This window comes from Salmo salar, chromosome 15 (genome assembly GCF_965601325.2).
Source record: "Salmo salar chromosome 15, fSalSal1, whole genome shotgun sequence".
NCBI classification, from domain to species: domain Eukaryota; kingdom Metazoa; phylum Chordata; class Actinopteri; order Salmoniformes; family Salmonidae; genus Salmo; species Salmo salar.
Genome location: NC_138305.1, coordinates 92814022 through 92838545, shown reverse-complemented (window position 1 = coordinate 92838545; position 24524 = coordinate 92814022). Strand labels below are relative to the sequence as shown.

At 46.9% G+C, this 24524-nt stretch overlaps 1 protein-coding gene across 1 annotated transcript in view; it reads right to left on the bottom strand.

Annotated features, from left to right (window-relative positions):
• LOC106572511 (integrin alpha-5) overlaps positions 1 to 24524 on the bottom strand; it is an 80545-nt gene that overhangs the window by 13954 nt on the left and 42067 nt on the right. The window contains exons 18-26 of the mRNA XM_014146741.3: positions 21602 to 21739; positions 18558 to 18625; positions 14576 to 14726; positions 14135 to 14227; positions 12567 to 12646; positions 12301 to 12381; positions 12015 to 12120; positions 8980 to 9138; positions 6525 to 6632 (exon numbers count right to left, since the gene is read on the bottom strand). Of these exons, the coding sequence (XP_014002216.1) occupies positions 6525 to 6632; positions 8980 to 9138; positions 12015 to 12120; positions 12301 to 12381; positions 12567 to 12646; positions 14135 to 14227; positions 14576 to 14726; positions 18558 to 18625; positions 21602 to 21739 (984 nt within the window). The remainder of the gene's footprint in view (positions 1 to 6524; positions 6633 to 8979; positions 9139 to 12014; positions 12121 to 12300; positions 12382 to 12566; positions 12647 to 14134; positions 14228 to 14575; positions 14727 to 18557; positions 18626 to 21601; positions 21740 to 24524) is intronic.

Sequence of the window (24524 nt, the reverse complement as noted above, 5' to 3'; positions counted from 1 at the left end):
GGTGGGCCTGGGGTCTGGGGGAGGCTGAGGGAGCCTGGTGGGCTTGGGGGAGGCTGAGGGAGCCTGGGGTCTGGAGGAGGCTGAGGGAGCCTGGTGGGCCTGGGGTCTGGGGGAGGCTGAGGGAGCCTGGTGGGCCTGGGGTCTGGAGGAGGCAGGAGATGGGGGCTGGGAGGATAGCTGCTGTTCCCACAATGAGTAGAACAGCAGCAACTGGCTATATAATACAGGTGTGTGTGTTTGTGTTGAATTGTACAATGACAGCCACTGTGTGATATGAATGTAAATAATAATTACACCTTAATTTTTCTGGATTGTACTAATAGCAGTTTAGAGACCAAGCTCAACTGACAGTGTGTCTATTTACAGGTCTTCTAGGACGAGGCCAGCCATACAGAGAGGTCTCCCTCATTTATCAGACAACCTACTAAAACCAGATTCAATCAAGGGACTGAACAAAACTAACACACTTTGTATTTCTATTCAAAGACCTTTTCAACAAAGACGTCTGTCCTTCGTTCCAAGTCAGCATGAAAACTAAAGCGTTAAGAGTGAAACAAAGAGTGGAAGACTTTCTAGAAACGTGTCATCGGGCAGGCTTGATAAACAAGGGGTGGGTGAGAGCAACAGACGGGGGGACAAAGACCTCTTTCAGTGCTGCAGGTAGTGACAGACAGGTAGTGACAGACAGGTTGTGACAGACAGAGGGAGAGGGAAAACAGAGGGAGAGATAGCTGGTCCTGCAACTGGTTGGATCAAATCAAAATCAAATCAAATCTTTTTTGTCACATGCGCTGAATACAACAGGTGTAGACCTTACAGTAAAATGCTTACTTACAAGCCCTTAACCAAAAATGCAGTAAGAAAAAATAGATGAGTAAAAAATAAATAACTAACAAATAATTAAAGAGCAGTAGTAAAATAACAACAGCGACACTAACAACTAACAACTGTCACGACTTCTGCCGAAGTCGATGCCTCTCCTTGTTCGGGCGGTGTTCGGCGGTTGACGTCACCGGCCTTCTAGCCATCGCCGATCCATTTTTCATTTTCCATTTGTTTTGTCTCGTTTTTCCACACACCTGGTTCTCATTAGCCCTCATTATGTGTTGTGTATTTAACCCTCTGTTTCCCCCATGTCTTTGTGTGGTATTGTTTATCAGTGTTGATGTATGCGCATGTTAGTCTGGTTGCGCTGCGTTATGTATACCCGTTTTGTATTTCGTGTTCATTGTGCCGTTTGCTTTTGGTTCGCATGAAAAAAAGGCTCTGTGTGCTACCAAATACCTGCTCTCCTGCGCCTGACTCCCTTGCAGCCACTTACGCATACCTGACAACAACACCACGGTCTGTCAACTAACACCATGACCAAACCGAGTCCCATCGTGCGCAAATTGATTTTGTCCCCCCACCACAAACGTGATCACGACATACAGGTTGAAATATCAAAACAAACTCTGAACCAATTATATTAAATTGGGGACAGGTCGGACTTGCACCGCGTTTCAGCGCCACAAATAGAACTGACTTCTATTTTAGCCCTAGGCAACGCAGACGCTCATTGGCGCGCACGAGCAATGTGGGTGCAATGATTGAATAACATTTATGTGTGCATTTATTTTGCAATGCTCGCACACGCGACACGAGCGGTGTGGTCAGCATGTAACCAGATCATCATGCCCAGGTGGTTCTCCTGGTCCCACAGATCCCCCTACTCTCATGCCCTTACTGCCCAAGCTCCACCCCCTGTCTCCCTGCAGCCCTTTAATGTTAATCCCCAAAGCGGGGACCACCACCACCCCACGCCCTCTGACCCCTCCCTCTTAATTACATCATACCTCATTAGCCAATCCCAGGAAGTTTATCTAACAGCAGGACCAGGCCAGAGCCACAATCCCAGATTAACAACATGCCATGGCTCCAGGTGAATCAGAGGAACATAGAAGCAGAGGTTCAACCCTCCAGCTCAGATCTATATCCAAAGAAAAGCCCCTGGTCTCTACCATCCACTTGTCCTGTTTATTTTAACTATTTGACAACAGGAAACAGTCTTTACCTTCACTAGGGTAGGGGGCAGCATTCGGAATTTTGGATGAAAAGCATGCCCAAATTAACCTGTTAGGGCTAGGGGGCAGTATTGACACGGCCGGATAAAAAACGTACCCGATTTAATCTGGTTACTACTCCTGCCCAGTAACTAGAATATGCATATAATTATTGGCTTTGGATAGAAAACACCCTAAAGTTTCTAAAACTGTTTGAATGGTGTCTGTGAGTATAACAGAACTCATATGGCAGGCAAAAACCTGAGAAGATTCTGAACAGGAAGTGGCCTGTCTGACAAGTTGTTGTTCATCTTGGCTCTTTTTATTGAAGACTGAGGATCTTTGCTGCAACGTGACACTTCCTACGGCTCCCATAGGCTCTCAGAGCCCGGGAAAAAGCTGAATGATATCGAGGCAGCCCCAGGCTGAAACACATTATCGCGTTTGGATAGTGGCCGATCAGAGTACTCTGAGACTCAGGCTCGCGCACGAGGGCACGAGATGTTTTTATTTTCTCTCTCTTTGTACGTATACACGCTTTCCCGGTCGGAATATTATCGCTTTTTTACGAGAAAAATGGCATAAAAATTGATTTTAAACAGCGGTTGACATGCTTCGAAGTACGGTAATGGAATATTTATACTTTTTTTGTCACGAAATGCGCCATGCTCGTCACCCTTATTTACCCTTTCGGATAGTGTCTTGAACGCACGAACAAAACGCCGCTATTTGGATATAACAATGGATTATTTGGGACCAAACCAACATTTGTTATTGAAGTAGAAGTCCTGGGAGTGCATTCTGACGAAGAACAGCAAAGGTAATAACATTTTTCTTATAGTAAATCTGACTTTGGTGAGTGCTAAACTTGCTGGGTGTCTAAATAGCTAGCCCTGTGATGCCGGGCTATCTACTGAGAATATTGCAAAATGTGCTTTCACCGAAAAGCTATTTTAAAATCGGACATAGCGAGTGCATAGAGGAGTTCTGTATCTATAATTCTTAAAATAATTGTTATGTTTTTTGTGAACGTTTATCGTGAGTAATTTAGTGAATTCACCGGCAGTGTTCGGTGGGAATGCTAGTCACATGCTAGTCACATGCTAATGTAAAAAGCTGGTTTTTGATATAAATATGAACTTGATTGAACAAAACATGCATGTATTGTATAACATAATGTCCTAGGGTTGTCATCTGATGAAGATCATCAAAGGTTAGTGCTGCATTTAGCTGTGGTTTGGGTTTATGTGACATTATATGCTAGCTTGAAAAATGGGTGTCTGATTATTTCTGGCTGGGTACTCTGCTGACATAATCTAATGTTTTGCTTTCGTTGTAAAGCCTTTTTGAAATCGGACAGTGTGGTTAGATTAACGAGAGTCTTGTCTTTAAAATGTTGTAAAATAGTCATATGTTTGAAAAATTGAAGTTTTTGCATTTTTGAGGTATTTGAATATCGCGCCACGGGATTACACTGGCTGTTGAGTAGGTGGGACGCAAGCGTCCCACCTAGCCCATAGAGGTTAAACTGCCTGCTACTCAGGCCCAGAAGCTAGGATATGCATATATTGGTAGATTTGGATAGAAAACACTCTAAAGTTTCCAAAACTGTTAACCTCTCTGGGCTAGGCGGGACGAATTCATCCCACCTACGCAACAGCCAGTGTAATCCAGTGGCGCGATTTTCAAATACCTTAAAAATCCTTTTACTTCAATTTCTCAAACATATGACTATTTTACAGCTATTTAAAGACAAGACTCTCGTTAATCTAACCACACTGTCCAATTTCAAAAAGGCTTTACAACGAAAGCAAAACATTAGATTATGTCAGCAGAGTACCCAGCCAGAAATAATCAGACACCCATTTTTCAAGCTAGCATATAATGTCACATAAACCCAAACCACAGCTAAATGCAGCACTAACCTTTGATGATCTTCATCAGATGACAACCCTAGGACATTATGTTATACAATACATGCATGTTTTGTTCAATCAAGTTCATATTTATATCAAAAAACAGCTTTTTACATTAGCATGTGACGTTCAGAACTAGCATACCCCCCGCAAACTTCCGGGGAATTTACTAACAATTTACTAAATTACTCACGATAAACGTTCAAAAAAGCATAACAATTATTTTAAGAATTATAGATACAGAACTCCTCTATGCACTCGATATGTCCGATTTTAAAATAGCTTTTTGGTGAAAGCACATTTTGCAATATTCTAAGTACATAGCCCAGCCATCACGGGCTAGCTATTTAGACACCCGGCAAGTTTAGCCTTCACCAAAATCAGATTTACTATTACAAAAGTTTGATTACCTTTAGTTGTCTTCGTCAGAATGCACTCCCAGGACTGTTACTTCAATAACAAATGTTGTTTTGGTCCAGAATAATCCATCGTTATATCCGAATAGCGGCGTTTTGTTCGTGCGTTCCAGAAACTATCCGAAATGGTAAATCAGCGTCGCGCGCATGGCGCAATTCGTGACAAAAAAATTCTAAATATTCCATTACCGTACTTCGAGGCATGTCAACCGCTGTTTAAAATCAATTTTTATGCAATTTATCTCGTAAAAAAGCGATAATATTCCGACCGGGAATCTCCTTTTCGGGAAACAGAGGGAAAAACACAAAGACGGGGGCGGCCAGTGCACGCGCCTAAGCCCACAGTCCCTTGATCGGCCACTTGAGAAAGGCGATAATGTGTTTCAGCCTGGGGCTGGAATAACGACATTCAGGTTTTTCCCGGGCTCTGAGAGCCTATTGGAGCCGTGGGAAGTGTCACGTTACCGCAGAGATCCTTTGTAATTGAATGAGATGTCAAAGAAAGACAATAAATGGTCAGACAGGCCACTTCCTGTAAAGGAATCTCTCAGGTTTTGACCTGCCATTTGAGTTCTGTTATACTCACAGACACCATTCAAACAGTTTTAGAAACTTTGGAGTGTTTTCTATCCAAAGCCAATAATTATATGCATATTCTAGTTACTGGGCAGGAGTAGTAACCAGATTAATTCGGGTACGTTTTTTATCCAGCCGTGTCAATACTGCCCCCTAGCCCTAACAGGTTAAAGTAATGTCTGTGAGTATAATAGAACTGATATGGCAGGTGAAAACCTGAGGAAAATCCATCCAGGAAGTACTATTATTTTGAAAGGCTGTTTTTCCATTGAAAGCCTATCCACCAGCCTATCACAATCTCTATGGCTTCTTCTACATGTGGCATGTGGCATGTGGCATTGTTTCAGGCTTTTACTCTGAAAAATTAGGGAGATACAGCACTTTCAATGAGTGGACAGTGGACATTTCCAGACATGAGTGCAGCGCGTGATCGGGAGCGCGCCTTTCTTGTTTCTCCTTTTCTATTGACGAAGCATTTGTCCGGTTGAAATATTATTGATTATTTATGACAAAAATAAAACCTGAGGATCGATTTTAAACATCGTTTGACATGTTTCTACGAACTTTTATTGTACTTTTTTTACTTTTCATCTGGATGTTGAGAGCGAGCTTTGTGCCTTTGGAATACTGAACTAAACGCACCAACAAAACGGAGGTTTTTGGACATAAAGAGGGACATTATCGAACAAAACAAACATTTATTGTGTAACATGGAGTCCTGGGAGTGCCACCAGATGAAGATCATCAAAGGTAAGTGATTCATTTAATCACTATTTCTGACTTTTGTGAGTCCTCTCCTTGGCTGGAAAATGTCTGTATGGTGTTTTGTGGCCGTAAAGCCTTTTTGAAATCTGACACAGCGGCTGGATTAACAAGACGTTTATCTTTAATCCTATGTATAACACTTGTATCTTTCATCAATGTTTATGAGTATTTCTGTAATTTGATTTGGCTCTTTGCAATTTCACCGGATGTTATTTGAGACAATGCATTACTGAACATAACGCGCCAATTTAAACTGAGGTTTTTGGACATAAAGAGGAACTTTATTGAACAAAACGAACATGTATTGTGTAACATGGAGTCCTGGGAGTGCCACCAGATGAAGATCATCAAAGGTTAGTGATTCATTTAATCGCTATTTCTGACTTTTGTGAGTCCTCTCCTTGGCTGGAAAATGTCTGTATGGTTTCTTGTGGCTAGGTGCTGTCCTAACATAATCGCATGGTGTGCTTTCACCGTAAAGCCTTTTTTAAATCGGACACTGTGATTGGATTAACAAGAAGTTTATCTTTAAAATGGTGTATAAAACTTGTATGTTTGAGGATTTTTAATTATGTGATTTCTGTTGTTTGAATTTGGCGCCCTGCAATTTCACTGGCTGTTGTCGAGGTGGGACGCTAGCGTCCCAATGATACCAGAGAGGTTAACAATCAGAGGTTAAAAACAAGCCCTGCTTATCACTCTAAAAGCTTGTTGAATCAGGGTCATTGCCCTAATAACTCATTTCAGCATTAGCTTTCTCCATCACTCTCTCCCTCCGTCCATCAGTCTGTCATTGTGTATGGCCTCACCAGGTTAGTGTGCTCTGCCAGCTGGTCTCTCTGGACTTCTCTCCTCTCGATGTGGTGATCCTGACCAGGCACAAGTAGGGGCGGCTGCTCTGTGGAAGTCTGCTGGAGCTGAGGAGACAGAGGGAAAGAAGACACTGACCCATTAGGTCAATACATTACAGACACCGACCTCACCCATTAGAGAAGAGTACACCACCCATTAGGTCAATACATTACAGACACCGACCTCACCCATTAGAGAAGAGTACACCACCCATTAGGTCAATACATTACAGACACTGACCTCACCCATTAGAGAAGAGTACACCACCCATTAGGTCAATACATTACAGACACTGACCTCACCCATTAGAGAAGAGTACACCACCCATTAGGTCAATACATTACAGACACCGACCTCACCCATTAGAGAAGAGTACACCACCCATTAGGTCAATACATTACAGACACTGACCTCACCCATTAGAGAAGAGTACACCACCCATTAGGTCAATACATTACAGACACCGACCTCACCCATTAGAGAAGAGTACACCACCCATTAGGTCAATACATTACAGACACTGACCTCACCCATTAGAGAAGAGTACACCACCCATTAGGTCAATACATTACAGACACTGACCTCACCCATTAGAGAAGAGTACACCACCCATTAGGTCAATACATTACAGACACCGACCTCACCCATTAGAGAAGAGTACACCACCCATTAGGTCAATACATTACAGACACTGACCTCACCCATTAGAGAAGAGTACACCACCCATTAGGTCAATACATTACAGACACTGACCTCACCCATTAGAGAAGAGTACACCACCCATTAGGTCAATACATTACAGACACTGACATCACCCATTAGAGAAGAGTACACCACCCATTAGGTCAATACAGGGACTGACGTTAGTGACCCATCCTTATCCTCATCATTAATCTAGTACATGTGGGGTCTCATCCTCATCATTAATCTAGTGCATGTGGAATTTTATCCTCATCATTAATCTAGTACATGTGGGGTCTCATCCTCATTAATCTAGTGCATGTGGAGTCTCATCCTCATCATTAATCTAGTACATGTGGGGTCTCATCCTCATCATTAATCTAGTACATGTGGGGTCTCATCCTCATCATTAATCTAGTACATGTGGGGTCTCATCCTCGTCATTAATCTAGTACATGTGGGGTCTCATCCTCGTCATTAATCTAGTGCATGTGGGGTCTCATCCTCGTCATTAATCTAGTGCATGTGGGGTCTCATCCTCATCATTAATCTAGTGCATGTGGGGTCTCATCCTCATCATTAATCTAGTGCATGTGGGGTCTCATCCTCGTCATTAATCTAGTGCATGTGGGGTCTCATCCTCATCATTAATCTAGTACATGTGGGGTCTCATCCTCGTCATTAATCTAGTGCATGTGGGGTCTCATCCTCATCATTAATCTAGTGCATGTGGGGTCTCATCCTCATCATTAATCTAGTGCATGTGGGGTCTCATCCTCATCATTAATCTAGTACATGTGGGGTCTCATCCTCATCATTAATCTAGTACATGTGGGGTCTCATCCTCATCATTAATCTAGTGCATGTGGAGTCTTATCCTCATCATTAATCTAGTACATGTGGGGTCTCATCCTCATTAATCTAGTGCATGTGGAGTCTCATCCTCATCATTAATCTAGTACATGTGGGGTCTTATCCTCATCATTAATCTAGTGCATGTGGTTTTATCCTCATCATTAATCTAGTGCATGTGGGGTCTCATCCTCATCATTAATCTAGTGCATGTGGGGTCTCATCCTCATCATTAATCTAGTGCATGTGGGGTCTCATCCTCATCATTAATCTAGTGCATGTGGGGTCTTATCCTCATCATTAATCTAGTGCATGTGGGGTCTCATCCACATGGCTTTGTACAGATTACTGCTAAATGGACAACCATCTCAGCATCTGTACATTTAGAAGTTCTAGACACAAACAAGCAACTACACCAGAGTCATGTGCCCATGTGAACCCTGAGGTCCCTTTCTGCTGGGTTTTTAGCCAAACATTAAATGGAGAAGATGAGTGAGTATCAGTACAGAAGTGGTTCATCAAGCTGTGCTGGGCTGAGGGAAGACCCGAGAGATCAAAGTGACAGTAAAGCTAGTGTCCTGGGTGGGGCTCGTTAGGGCTGGTTAGGCTGGGAGGGAGTTGGGTGTGGAGAACTGAGACTGTTTATCACACACTGAATTATAACCTTTGGGATATCTTCACAGTGCCTGTCTCTCTGAAGTGTTCTAGACTCACAGATGAGCATCATGTGACCCTGAGAAGGCTGTGTGTGGTGTGTGTGATGTGTGTGAGTGAATATGTTGACCGTGAGAGAAAATTTGTTTGAGACCTGCTCCACCTTTACAAAAGTGTCACATTCCTTGTCATACATCCAAAGACATGCAGTAATTGAATGCTCACCTTGAGCTGCAGGTAGTTGATGGAGTAGTTGGTGGTGCAGTTGAGGGGTCCCTCAGTAGACATCTCCAGGGGGTAGAGGAGACCCTGGCCCTGAACACTGAGAGGACAGCTGAGCTGCAGCACTGTGTGGCTGATCCCACTGGGACCTTTGTTCACCAGCTGACAGGGACAGGGGAGAGAATGAGGAGGAAGAGAGAAAGTAAGTAGACTATTACAAGAATATAATCCCCCACCTGGTCGTTGTTCTCAAAAAATGAACCTGTTCAGGTTGACCCAGACCTCCAGGAAATGGAATGTTGATGTGATGTCATCTAAACTTGAGCACTGTTAATCTTCCTGTTCTGAGAAAGGTTGTCCGGTGGGAAGTCTGACAACATGAGTCTAGGTTGTCCGGTGGGAAGTCTGACAACATGAGTCTAGGTTGTCCGGTGGGAAGTCTGACAACATGAGTCTAGGTTGTCCGGTGGGAAGTCTGACAACATGAGTCTAGGTTGTCCGGTGGGAAGTCTGACAACATGAGTCTAGGTTGTCCGGTGGGAAGTCTGACAACATGAGTCTAGGTTGTCCGGTGGGATGTCTGACAACATGAGTCTAGGTTGTCCGGTGGGAAGTCTGACAACATGAGTCTAGGTTGTCCGGTGGGAAGTCTGACAACATGAGTCTAGGTTGTCCGGTGGGAAGTCTGACAACATGAGTCTAGGTTGTCCGGTGGGAAGTCTGACAACATGAGTCTAGGTTGTCCGGTGGGATGGCTGACAACATGAGTCTAGGTTGTCCGGTGGGATGGCTGACAACATGAGTCTAGGTTGTCCGGTGGGATGGCTGACAACATGAGTCTAGGTTGTCCTTACAAATTGAAAAATTGAGTTAGACTTTGTAATGATGTAAGGCTCAAAACAAACCCCTGTGTGTCCTGGAATGTCTTTCTTTCTTCTTCTTTCTCTTTCACAACATTCACAAGGCCGCAGGGACTACCAGAATGTGTACTGCGAGCATGAGCTGACCAACTGGCAAGTGTCTTCACTGACATTTTCAACCTCTCCCTGTCCCAGTCTATAATACAAACCTGTTGTAAGCAGACCACCATAGTGCCTGTGCCCAAGAACACTAAGGCAACCTGCCTAAATAACTACTGACCCGTAGCACTCATGTCTGTAGCCATGAAGTGCTTTGAAAGGCTGGTCATGGCTCACATCAACACCATTATCCCAGAAAAACTAGACCCACTCCAATTTGCATACCGTCCCAACAGATCCACAGATGATGCAATCTCTATTGCACTCCACACTGCTCTTTCCCACCTGGACAAAAGGAACACCTATGTGAGAATGCTATTCATTGACGACAGCTCAGTGTTCAACACCATAGTGCCCTCTAGTCTCATCAATAAGCTAAGGACCCTGGGACTAAACACCTCCCTCTGCAACTGGATCCTGGACTTCCTGACAGGCCGCCCCCGGGTGGTAAGGGTAGGTAACAACACATCCGCCACGCTGATCCTCAACACGGCGGCCCCTCAGGGGTGCGTGCTCAGTCCCCTCCTGTACTACCTGTTTACTCATGACTGCACGGCCAGGCACAACTCCAACACCATCATTAAGTTTGCCAATGACACAACAGTGGTAGGCCTGATCACCGACAACGACGAGACAGCCTATCAGGAGGAGGTCAGAGACCTGGCCATGTGGTGCCAGGGCAACAACCTCTCTCTCAACGTGATCAAGACAAAGGAGATGATTGTGGACTACAGGAAAAAGAGGACCGAGCACACCCCCATTCTCATCGACGGGCTGCAGTGGAGCAGGTTGAGAGCTTCAAGTTCCTTGGTGTCCACATCACCAACAAACTAACATGGTCCATGCACTCCAAGACAGTCGTGAAGAGGTCAGGACAAAACCTATTCCCCCTCAGGAGACTGAAAAGATTTGGCATGGGTTCTCAGATCCTCAAAAGGTTCTACAGCTGTACCATCGAGAGCATCCTGACTGGTTGCATCACTACCTCGTATGGCAACTGCTCGGCCTCCGGCCGCAAGGCACTACAGAGGGTAGTGTGAACGGCCCAGTACATCACTGGGTCCAAGCTTCCTACCATCCAGGACCTTAATACCAGGCGGTGTCAGAGGAAGGCCCTAAAAATTGTCAAAGACTCCAGCAACCCTAGTTAGACTGTTCTCTCTGCTACCACACGGCAAGCGGTACCGGAACGCCAAGTCTTCTACCCCCAATCCATAAGACTCCTGAACACCTAATCAAATGGCTACCCAGACTATTTGCATTTCCCCCCCCCCCCCCCTCTTTTTCACAGCTGATACTCTGTTGTTGTCATCTATGCATAGTCACTTTAATAAATCTACCTACATGTACATACTACCTCAACTAACTGGTGCCCCCGCACATTGACTCTGTACCGGTACCCCCCTGTATATAGTCTCGCTATTGTTGTTTTACTGCTGCTGTTTAATTACTTTGATTTGAGTTACTTTTTTATTATATTACTTTTATTTAGTTACTTTTATTTCTTATTCTTATCTGTATTTTTTTTAACTGCATTGTTGGTTAGGGGCTCGTAAGTAAGCATTTCACTGTAAGGTCTACACCTGTTGTATTCGGCGCATGTGACTAATACAATTTGATTTGATTTGAAGTAGTGTCCGTCTGGTGTGCTTCTCAGCTTCTCCAGGAAGTAGTGCCTGTTTGGTTTGCTTCTCTGTTTCCCCAGGAAGTAGTGTCTGTCTGGTGTGCTTCTACACAAAGGCCACTGTCTGGGAAGTACTACCTGCTACTACAGACCTGCTAAAGGCCAGTGTCTTCTGTATAGAACCCTGTGCTACATCCTGATGACTCTGCCTGTCCAGCCGGCTAACAGCTAGCCTCCTGGAGGGCCTCTGGCTGCTTACATTGAAAAAAGAGAATGTCCACTGGCGGTTTTGATGCACTCCCCTTTTTCTATGCATTGAATGTTCCTTTGGATCTTCCCACCCTAATCCTAATCCTAACCTGTCCAACCCCAACCCCAACCCTCTGGCTCCTTACTTCATAGACGTGTTGGACTACAGGCCCAATGTCCTGCTCCTCCTGGGGGGTCTTGGAGACCTTCCAATTGGGGGGAGGGAAGAAGACCTTGTCTGGCCGGGAGACACTTCAAAAAGAGAGAGAGCAGAGATAACAAGAGATCGCAGAGAGAAGGAGATAGCAGCGAGAGAGTGAGTGACTGTGTCTGTGTTTGGGGGGTTAAAGAATAGCACTTTTATGGAGTTCCAAAAGGTTTTCTCACACTGACGGAGTTTCTTCCAACCACCAGACTTCCCTCTGAACTCACCCCTGTAAAATAACATCGGCCTGGACAACCACCTCCAGCTTGTAGGGCACCACCTCACTGTGGGAATTATTCTCATTTTTACTGTGGAAAGAGGGAGAGAGAGAGGGTGGTGAAGTACAGAATACAAACACCTATCAGCAACTGTCTGGTAAGAGTGCCTTGGAAAGTTTAGCCTTCAATTATTTTGTCAATGACACAACCACATGTCCAGTTATAGTCCCAGTTCAAACATATGCTTAGAGAGGAGAGGTAACTGTGAGTCATACCTGCGGATCTGCAGCTCAAACTGAACCGTCTTGCGTGTGTCCTTCAGTCGTGGCACAGTGAAACGCAGGCCTGCCCACAGCTGCAGATGAGAAGCAACGTGGTCAAAGACTTCAGCCCCAACATGATGTAAGAGAGACAGAGGTACTAATGGCTAAGGGATATTGCAACCAACAGATCAAAGCCAACCTTGTGAGGGAACCTGTGCACTGTTTTGTTACTATTTTTTACACATACAGTACAGAGACAGTGAGCAGACTACAGCATACTGGGGGGGGGGGGGCAGAGTTTCCACCAGGCTAACAGGCCTTGCCTCTCCTCTTCTCTCCTCCCAATTCTGTTCTGTTCTGTTCAGAGGTCAATCAATCAGTACTCTCTGTCTATCTGTCTGTCTGCCTGTCTGTCTGAGTGGTACACAGCTGTAATACACCTGGGCCTGCAGGTCTGGGACTTCCTGGTTATAGCATTCTGTTCTGCTGCCCATTTTCTCTATTGGAATGTCATGCCACTTTTATTTTCCATCCAAACCGCACGCACGTACATACAGTAATTGCAATCAGGAGACCAGCAAGGTTAAAGCTTTTACTATTTAACTCTGTGTGTGTGTGTGTGTGTGTGTGTGTGTGTGTGTGTGTGTGTGCACTGTTAAAACAATGAAAATACTGCTCATAAAAATGCTGGTTTCTCCCTGGCTCAATGAATATATTAATCCATAACATCTGTCTGTATATATGAAATTATGAATTATCACTAATCCACTCCAGGGACAAACTAGGCTAAGTATCATCGGTGCACACAATGAGTACTACAATGGCAGGATCTATATATACACACTATGTATTTGTTGCATACTAAAGTTTTTCTACTTTAGTTTACACTTGAAATAAAAACCATTTTATCAGAAAAACCTCTCCACCAACGCCCACTTTACAGTCTTCCTCTGCAGTCAGACACTACAAACCCACAGCAACCCACTGCCCACGACCAGCAGGTCATTAGGAGGGAACCTCTGCTCAGCAGGGATGTAGACCAGCTTCCTGCTAACCGGACAGGAACTTCCTCTCTGAACACTGATGTAACATGACAAGAAAGTCTTTCCTATCCAGTTCTCTACCAACCCCACAAAAGCACAACACAATCCCTTCCTTCACACAGGAGAAAAAAGTGATTCTCTGCATAGCTCCGATGACTGTTTTCCACCACTAAACAAATCTCAGAGGGCTAGCGTACTATTCCACAGTTCATCACCACTCATCAGAACCAATGAAGGATATTGCTTATGAGTAGGGCCAGGACCATGTGACCTAATCAGGAAAACCTGGTCGCCCTATTCATAATCAATGCGCTTCAGAAAGGTCTTGACTAGGACCTGAGCGGGAGTTTTTTTTTAGGTCCATGTGACCTCATTCTGATTGAGACCAAGATGGCTGAAACGTCAATAATGTTTTCACTTCAAGAGCCAGAACTGCCCCTGTTTTCCACCCATGTGACCTAACCAGCAAATACTTCTGGCCCTACTCACAACCAACACTTTCAGAAAGGGCGAGCAGAACCTAAATCCTTGACTTACGCTGGTGCCAGACTTCATGGGATTGCCCAGGTCACAGCTGAGGTAGTGTGTCTGGTTCTCAGCCTCGTAGCTACAGGTCAGCTGGGTCAGGCTCTGGGTGAGAAAGAAGAGAAAATATTTTGAAATTAGAACACAATAAAGAAGAAAGATATTTACAATCTATAGACTCATTTTATAATTTCATCTTTATGTAAATAGGCTACTCTCAATTAGCTCAAAACTATTTTGCAAGATGACGTGTTAAAGATGGCAGCAGTCAGCAACATTATAAAACGTTTCATAACTCAAGAACATTTGGTTCCATTTAAAGTTTTCATAACTTCCATAACAGTCCTCCTCCCAATAAATCTATCATTGTAAGTCATATAAGCCAATAGACTGGGAGCCTCCATATCTAATAGAAATGCTGGGGTGAGCTGAATGTTTAATATTTGCTCTCACCTCGTTATTGCGAGCTATACCGCTGTAGTCTGCTTCAGGAGGTAAAACCACATACAGTTCAGCCTCATAGGCCCCACCTTCACCCTCGTTCCGCGCGTTGAAAGTCAAGGTCAGCGAGTTGTCGTCACCTAGGTACACTTCCTTCCTGTCCCTGATGGACCAACAAAACCAGAAATTGATTACTAATAGGGTCAGAGGTCAGGTCAAGAGGTGTCGGGTCTCAGAGGGTAAATAATGCACAGAGAGGTGGGAGAGAAAACTGTTAAAGCTTTGTGCACAGTGCACATAGTAGTTGGCAATAGCAGTCTGGCCACTAACATGTTTTGTTGCTATAGCCTGATACTTTGTGCTTTGTCTCTTCCTCTTCCCTGTTCAGGCTTTCTGCTCTACATATCAGGCTGATTTAGAGCCGGGATTCAGAAAGGGACACATCCCAAAGCGCATCACATAAATTCATCTCAGGAAATCCCCCCCCCCCCCGACCCCCTTCCCTCCCCCTGACTCCCTTCCCTCCCCTCCCCCTGACCCCCTTCCCTCCCCTGACCCCCTTCCCTCCCCTCCCACTGACCCCCTTCCCTCCCCCTGACCCCCTTCCCTCCCCTGACCCCCTTCCCTCCCCTCCCACTGACCCCCTTCCCTCCCCCTGACCCCCTTTCCTCCCCTCCCCCTGACCCCCTTCCCTCCCCCTCCCCCTGACCCCCTTCCCTCCCCCTGCATCCCCCTCACACAAAACTTTTCCAATGTAGCAATAAAGTCATACATGCGATAGAGCACAAACTAGGACTTTAAAACATCTCCCCCTTACCCTCCATCTCTCCCTCCATCTCTCCCTCCAGCTCTCTCCCTCTCTGAACACAATGAGAGAGGAATTCCATACAAGGGCCATACAGATGCTTCTAATTACAGCTGAACTCATAAAAAGAGGAAGCAACATGGACCATATTTCAAACACTGATCTTCTGCTGGCCAGTCAGCCAGCCAGCCTAGTCAGCCTCCTACAGCCAGACAGCCTAGTCAGCCTCCTACTGCCAGCCAACCAGCCTCCTACAGCCAGCCAGCCTCCTACAGCCAGCCTAGTCAGACTAAAACAGCCAGGCAGCCAGCCTAGTCTGACTCCAACAGCCAGGGACACTTCTTGAAAGTCCAATATCTTGAAAACTTGACTGCTGACATACAAAACTGTTTGGGACTGTATCAAGTGGACTAATGAAAAAAAATCCTAAATAGTTTGAGTGGATTTTCCCTTTAAAGAAAACAAAGGGCTAACATTGAAAGAAACCACAAAAAACTAAAACCTTTCCACTGGGGCATTGGTGGAACAGGTTGTGTGCCTTGGCAGGAAAACAGTAGAAATATCAACTACAGGAATGAAGGATATGTCTCGGATACATTGCTGGGAATTTCATAATTGACCCTTTGCCCCAAGCTACTATTATACAAAGTATTCAAATGAATGCAGCACTATCATCTAACTGCCAAAGACAGTTAATGCATTATGATTTTCCTCAACTGAACTCCCTATCGCCCTGTAGCACTCACTTCTGTCATCATGAAGTGTAATGAGAGGCTAGTTAAGGATCATATCACCTCTACCTTACCTGACACTCTAGACCCACTTCAATTTGCTTACTGCCCCAATAGATCCACAGACGATGCAATTGCCATCGCATTGAACACTGCCCTATCCCATCTGGACAAGGGGAAAATCTATGTAAGAATGCTGTTCATTGACTATAGGTCAGCCTTCAACACCTTAGTGACCTCCAAGCTCATCATCAAACTCAGGGCTCTGGGTCTGAACCCCGCCCTGTGCAACTTCCTGACGGGCCGCCCCCAGGTGGTGAAGGTAGGAAACAACACCTCCACTTCACTGATCCTCAACACAGGGGCCCCACAAGGGTGTGTGCTCAGCCCCCTCCTGTACTCCCTGTTCACCCATGACTGCGTGGCCACGCATGCCTCCAACTCAATCATCAAGTTTGCAGACGACACAACAGTAGTAGGCCTGATTACCAACAATGACGAGACAGCCTATAGGGAGGAGGTGAGGGCCCTGGCGGACTGGTGCCAGGAAAATAACCTCTCCATCAACGTCAACAAAATGAAAGAGCTGATCGTGGACTTCAGGAAAAAGCAAAGGGAGCACGCCCCTATCCACATTGACGGGACCGCAGTGGAGAAGGTGGAAAGCTTCAAGTTCCTCTGCGTACACATCAGTGACAATCTGAAATGGTCCACCCACACAGACAGTGTGGTGAAGAAGGCGCAACAGCACCTCTTCAACCTCAGGAGGCTGAAGAAATGTGGCTTGGCCCCTAAAACCCTAACAAACTATTACAGATGCACAATTGAGAGCATCCTGTCGGGCTGTATCACCGCCTGGTACGGCAACTGCACCGCCGCAACCACAGGGCTCTCCAGTGGGTGGTGTCGTCTGCCTAACACAGGGCTCTCCAGTGGGTGGTGTAGTCTGCCTAACACAGGGCTCTCCAGTGGGTGGTGTCATCTGCCCAACACAGGGCTCTCCAGTGGGTGGTGTCGTCTGCCTAACACAGGGCTCTCCAGTGGGTGGTGTCATCTGCCCAACACAGGGCTCTCCAGTGGGTGGTGTCGTCTGCCCAACACAGGGCTCTCCAGTGGGTGGTGTCATCTGCCCAACACAGGGCTCTCCAGTGGGTGGTGTCGTCTGCCCAACACTGGGCTCTCCAGTGGGTGGTGTCGTCTGCCCAACACTGGGCTCTCCAGTGGGTGGTGTCGTCTGCCCAACACACGGCTCTCCAGTGGGTGGTGTCGTCTGCCCAACACATCACCGAGGGCACACTGCCTGCCCTCCAGGACACCTACATCACCTGATGTCACAGGACATCAACCACCCAAACCACGGCCTGTTCACCCCGCTATCATCCAGAAGGCGAGGTCAGTACAGGTGCATCAAAGCTGGGACCAAGAGACTGAAAATCAGCTTCTATCTCAAGGCCATCAGACTGTTAAATAGCCATCACTAGCCGGCTACCACCCGGTTATTCAATCCTGCAGCTTAGAGGCTGCTGCCCTGTATACATAAACATGGAATCACTGGTCACTTTAATAGACAGTTGAATAATGTTTACATACTGCTCTACTCATCTCATATGTATATACTGTATTCTATTCTACTGTATTTTTGTCAATGCCACTCTGACATTGCTCGTCCTAATATTTATATATTTCTTAATTTCATTATTTTACTTTTAGATTTGTATATTATTGTGAATTGTTAGATATTACTACACTGTTGGAGCTAGAAACACAAGCATTTCGCTACACCCGCAATAATATCTGCTAAATATGTGTATGTGACCAATAGAATTTGATTCGATTTTTATTAAAACTCATAATTACCTAAATGGTCTTGTTTATGTGATAGAAGACTAATGACGAATTGAAAGTGCAAACAAATATAGAAATCAAAATGATAGGGCAGAAAGAGAGCAAGAGAAAGAGGTGGGGCAAAATGCCCACAGATCAAAGTGTGTCGATGCTCTGAATACTACTTCAAACGATTCGAGAGGGAGGCTGGTACTGGTTGGCACACATACAACTCCCTCCCCAGTCCCCATACATTCCAAACAAATCTGTTCCATCCCACCTGTCTTTTTCCCCCCCACCAGCTTGACAGCCGATCCCTGTACCTGTAGACCAGCGCTCCTTCCTGTTTTCAAAGCAAAGTAGTATCCTCTGCTAGTGGAGCATTGTAGGGCTATTAACAGACTGGCTAAACTAAACAAACGGGTGGAGCGCGACACAGCTTCACTTACCCATCAGATCAAAACAACAACAAGCCTGACTCATCTGCATAGTGGGGTGAAAAGTTCACTTACTACATACAACCTGGCTCACAGTTGACCATACATAGCTATATTCTCCTGATCCAGTGCATGCATGTCCTGAGCCCGTGTATGGTCTAGGACTTATAGAGAAGGAAATGAAGGGACTAACTCACCCGTGCACCGCCAGCTTTAAGTCAGGAACACAGATGTTGTCTTCCCCACAGTCCAGCAGAATCTGGGCCTAGAGGAGGGAAGAAGATGAGAGGAATACATGAAACAGTGACAGAGCTTATACATGATCACACAGGCCCCGTTAAAAATGAAGCCTACACTTCTTTCAGTTAGAATTCACACAAAGTATTAGACAAACTTTGCTTTGGTGGTAAACATACAATAGAGCCACTGTAGCGGGACGGGACATGTCGTGTAGCCAATAATGAGGAATATATTCCAGTCCAACCCTGAACCGCCCCCCGTGTAGAGTGTCATCCCTACAGACCAGACACCTGTAATAATCCTGTTAACAGTCCTCTCTCCCGGGGAAGCTTATAGACTGTATGACTGTGTGTGATGACACAAATAACACTAATTCAGCCCCATGCCTGACTTCACTTCCCTTTTGAGGGAAATAGCTCAATAAGAAGGCAGGAGAAGCTCAAGATCACATCTGACTGTGTGCTCAAAACCCCTCTCTTAAACCCTCTCTCTGGCCTGGGACACAGAGGAACAACATTTAGAGGGAAACTCTTCAGCTCAGCAGAGACTCCCATCCCCCGGTTTCACACCTCTGGCCCTGGCTACTACGTTGGGCCCTTCCAGAACACTCTCCCCTGGCTAGAGTCATATGACCTGGTCAGCCAATCACAGGCTGTACCTGGTGGGGTCTCAAAACCCCAACACAGTCTGTGCTTTAACCTGTGACACAGCGGTGCAGAGACAGGTCAGAAGAACTCTGCACCAACTCAACTCATTTCTGTACCTCCTACATGGACAATCCTGCCTCTAGACAATCCCAAGCGGTATTAGTGCATCTTTGACAATAAAACCACTGTACACTATTCACCACAACACCTCCAGTAGTCCATCCTCCTCCTTGTTTGCAGGGCGTGTCTGATTCGGCTCCAAAACTTCGGCTTGCCTCTAGAAAAATGTTTGTGTGCCCGAACAGCCGAAAAAACACTCACTGAAGTCCAAAAATACAAAAACGTCACAAAATGTTGTCATAATATGTGCACAAACTCTTCCGAACTGTTTCAGCTGGGAATCAAGCCGAGGCCTTCGGGCCAGGCTGATCTTGAGGCCTAGACGCTACGCTGGAATGACCAGAAAGACATGAACTAAGCAGGAAAGGGTGCACGTGTGTGTGTGTGTAGCAGCCTTAGCGTAGGTAATGGTTTCCCTGTGTGATTCCATCACAGTGTGATGAGCATGATGTTTTAGATGACATTGAGGATAATAAATAGAAGTTGAGGGAGGTTAGAAAGAGCACAGCACCTCCCCTGTCATTACACAGCCAGGGGTTCTAATTAAGGGAAAGCAGGGTAACCATAGTAACCACCAGCTCACTCACTCTGCCCCCTCAGTGAGTGCTGCATGGCCCACAGTCAGACCCAGTCAGTCAGAGGAAAGATTACAGGTTCCTATCCTCGCTGAAGCTAAGAAACATCACCTGACAGTGTCCCGGCTTCACGGCAGCATGTGGAGCACATTACAGAGAAACTCTGAAACTACACAGAGGCATCAGTGAGCTCTCACTCGGCAACCAGAGGGTGTGAGAAACGGGGTAAACCACAACTGCCAGCCCAGTACATACGATGCCATATAGAGAAATCCATAATAAAGCATGGTGCATGTATTAAATCCAGGCGGTAGTCAGTAATCACCCCCTACACGGTGTTACATTCACAATGGGTATCCTTGATTAATGAAACATGTCAGCAGCTTGACACTACTAACCCCCCCCCCCCCCCCCCCCATACAGCATAGACAGACATGGGTTGTTCGAGCCCCACTCTGAAATTCAGTTTCCGTACTACAACAGAATCTTTAGAGTTCAGTATTTAGATGTAGTGTAAGTACAACACAGCAGATCTGATGAGGCCCCAGCAGCTTTGATACAACAAGGAGACACCAATGACAGGGCTCAGTCCTGCCCTGCTCAGAGGGAGAGAGATGAAGGGAGATAAATAAATACAGAGGGAGAGAGAGAGGCTGCGGTTACTGGGTCTGGCTGCGTGGAAAGTCATCCACGGAGACTCACTGCCACAAAACGTTACAAAACCCGGACAGACCATTTCAAGTCATCAGTCTTAAGTCTCAAGTTATTTTATTTCCTATTAAGTTAAGTCTCAAGTCATCAAATTTGTTACTTGAGTCAGTGTCCACATTTCTGCCATATGGTCCAGCATGCCACAGCTGAAGGCAGGCAGCCCACACGTTGAGCCCTGCTCACGTCTCTCTCCCTCTCTCTGCCTGCCAGGAGAAAACTGGAAAAATTCAGGCAAATCTACACCAGATGGCACATGGCCTGTGTTGCAAGCGAAGCACCCCATTGGCCCCACCCAGAAATATCTATTAACCCTGTGTGTCTGACTGTGCACCCCTCAGTCGGAACACGACTTATCAACCGTTACACAGCCTAGCTGGGCTGAAAGCGGCTAGTCCTGGAGGGGCAGTCAAACTCTAACTCTCTCTCCACCATAGTGTGCACATGCCTCAAATTTCTTCTGTTGAAAACTGCTTTCCAGAGCCTCTGGACCCCTTCCCAGCAGAGCGGTTTGGAAATCAACAAGGAGAGCAGCCTTAGTCTTTCTGAGGGTGTGTGTGGGGGAGAGGGAAGGAAGGGGGAGGTCTGGTCAAGGTGAAAACCTTACCATCACCTCTGAGTGAGTGAATGGATTTCCAGCCACGTCTTCACTAAGTGTTGTTCATTAAAACATGTGCAGTGCTCCACCACCAGAGATACAGGGGCTGTTGACTCAGAGGAGTCCTCCAGGGTTGGAGCGCTGCGCTGGGGGTCAGACAGAAGGGAGGGAGGATGTGCTGGGGGTCAGGAGTGCTGTGGGGGTGATGGCTGGGGGGTCAGTGGTGCTGTGGGGGCCAGTGGTGCTGTGGGTTGCTGTGCTGGGGGTCAGTGGTGCTGGGGGGTCAGCAGTGCTGTGGGGGTGCTGGGGGCTGGGGTGGTCATAGTTAGACAGAGGGGGGTGTATTGAAGTACCTTCTGCTCGATGAGCTCGATGGTCTGGTAGTTGAGGATGGGTCTGAGGCCGTGGGAGTCGAACGCTGCCTGAGGATCCAGACTGAAGTTGAGGGAGATGTAGATGGAGGAGAGCTTATCTCTGAACTCCTTGTCATCCTGGAGTCAGATAGATAGAGAGAGAGAGACAGAGAGAGAGAGAGAGAGAGAGACAGAGAGAGAGAGAGAGAGATAGACAGAGAGAGAGAGAGATAGACAGAGAGAGAGAGAGACAGAGAGAGAGAGAGAGAGAGAGAGAGAGAGAGATAGACAAAGAGAGAGAGAGAGATAGACAGAGATAGACAGAGAGAGAGAGAGAGAGAGAGAGAGAGAGAGAGAGAGAGATAGACAGAGAGAGAGAGAGAGAGAGAGACAGAGAGAGATAGACAGAGAGAGACAGAGAGAGAGAGAGACAGAGACAGAGACAGACAGAGACAGAGAGAGAGTCTGTAGGGTCTGTAGTGACGCCTCTACCACTGAGATGCAGTGTCTTAGACCGCTGAATGTAGTGACGCCTCTAGAACTGAGATGCAGTGTCTTAGACCGCTGAACCAGGGGGTCTGTAGTGACACCTCTACCACTGAGATGCAGTGTCTTAGACCGCTGAACCAGGGGGTCTGTAGTGACACCTCTAGCACTGAGATGCAGTGTCTTAGACCGCTGAACCAGGGTCTGTAGTGACGCCTCTAGCACTGAGATGCAGTGTCTTAGACCGCTGAAGCAGGGGGTCTGTAGTGACGCCTCTAGCACTGAGATGCAGTGCCTTAGACCGCTGAATGTAGTGACACCTCTAGCACTGAGATGCAGTGTCTTAGACCGCTGAACCAGGGGGTCTGTAGTGACGCCTCTAGCACTGAGATGCAGTGTCTTAGACCGCTGAACCAGGGTCTGTAGTGACACCTCTAGCACTGAGATGCAGTGTCTTAGATCGCTGAACCAGGGTCTGTAGTGACGCCTCTAGCACTGAGATGCAGTGTCTTAGACCGCTGAACCAGGGGGTCTGTAGTGACGCCTCTATCACTGAGATGCAGTGTCTTAGACCGCTGAACCAGGGTCTGTAGTGACGCCTCTAGCACTGAGATGCAGTGTCTTAGACCGCTGAACCAGGGTCTGTAGTGACGCCTCTAGCACTGAGATGCAGTGTCTTAGACCGCTGAACCAGGGTCTGTAGTGACGCCTCTAGCACTGAGATGCAGTGTCATAGACCGCTGAACCAGGGGGTCTGTAGTGACGCCTCTACCACTGAGATGCAGTGTCTTAGACCGCTGAACCAGGGTCTGTAGTGACGCCTCTAGCACTGAAATACAGTGTCTTAGACCGCTGAACCAGGGGGTCTGTAGTGACGCCTCTAGCACTGAGATGCAGTGTCTTAGATTGCTGAACCAGGGGGTCTGTAGTGACGCCTCTAGCACTGAGATGCAGTGTCTTAGACCGCTGAACCAGGGTCTGTAGTGACGCCTCTAGCACTGAGATGCAGTGTCTTAGACCGCTGAACCAGGGGGTCTGTAGTGACACCTCTAGCACTGAGATGCAGTGTCTTAGACCGCTGAACCAGGGAGGGGGTCTGTAGTGACGCCTCTAGCACTGAGATGCAGTGTCTTAGACTGCTGAACCAGGGTCTGTAGTGACGCCTCTAGCACTGAGATGCAGTGTCTTAGACTGCTGAACCAGGGTCTGTAGTGACGCCTCTAGCACTGAGATGCAGTGTCTTAGATCGCTGAACCAGGGAGGGGGTCTGTAGTGACGCCTCTAGCACTGAGATGCAGTGTCTTAGACTGCTGAACCAGGGTCTGTAGTGACGCCTCTAGCACTGAGATGCAGTGTCTTAGATCGCTGAACCAGGGAGGGGGTCTGTAGTGACGCCTCTAGCACTGAGATGCAGTGTCTTAGACCGCTGAACCAGGGGGTCTGTAGTGACGCCTCTAGCACTGAGATGCAGTGTCTTAGACCGCTAAACCAGGGTCTGTAGTGACGCCTCTAGCACTGAGATGCAGTGTCATAGACCGCTGAACCAGGGGGTCTGTAGTGACGCCTCTACCACTGAGATGCAGTGTCTTAGACCGCTGAACCAGGGTCTGTAGTGACGCCTCTAGCACTGAAATACAGTGTCTTAGACCGCTGAACCAGGGGGTCTGTAGTGACGCCTCCAGCACTGAGATGCAGTGTCTTAGATTGCTGAACCAGGGGGTCTGTAGTGACGCCTCTAGCACTGAGATGCAGTGTCTTAGACCGCTGAACCAGGGTCTGTAGTGACGCCTCTAGCACTGAGATGCAGTGTCTTAGATCGCTGAACCAGGGGGTCTGTAGTGACACCTCTAGCACTGAGATGCAGTGTCTTAGACCGCTGAACCAGGGAGGGGGTCTGTAGTGACGCCTCTAGCACTGAGATGCAGTGTCTTAGACTGCTGAACCAGGGTCTGTAGTGACGCCTCTAGCACTGAGATGCAGTGTCTTAGATCGCTGAACCAGGGAGGGGGTCTGTAGTGACGCCTCTAGCACTGAGATGCAGTGTCTTAGACCGCTGAACCAGGGTCTGTAGTGACGCCTCTAGCACTGAGATGCAGTGTCTTAGATCGCTGAACCAGGGAGGGGGTCTGTAGTGACGCCTCTAGCACTGAGATGCAGTGTCTTAGACTGCTGAACCAGGGTCTGTAGTGACGCCTCTAGCACTGAGATGCAGTGTCTTAGATCGCTGAACCAGGGAGGGGGTCTGTAGTGACACCTCTAGCACTGAGATGCAGTGTCTTAGACCGCTGAACCAGGGGGTCTGTAGTGACGCCTCTAGCACTGAGATGCAGTGTCTTAGACCGCTGAACCAGGGGCCTGTAGTGACGCCTCTAGTACTGAGATGCAGTGTCTTAGACCGCTGAACCAGGGGGTCTGTAGTGACGCCTCTAGCACTGAG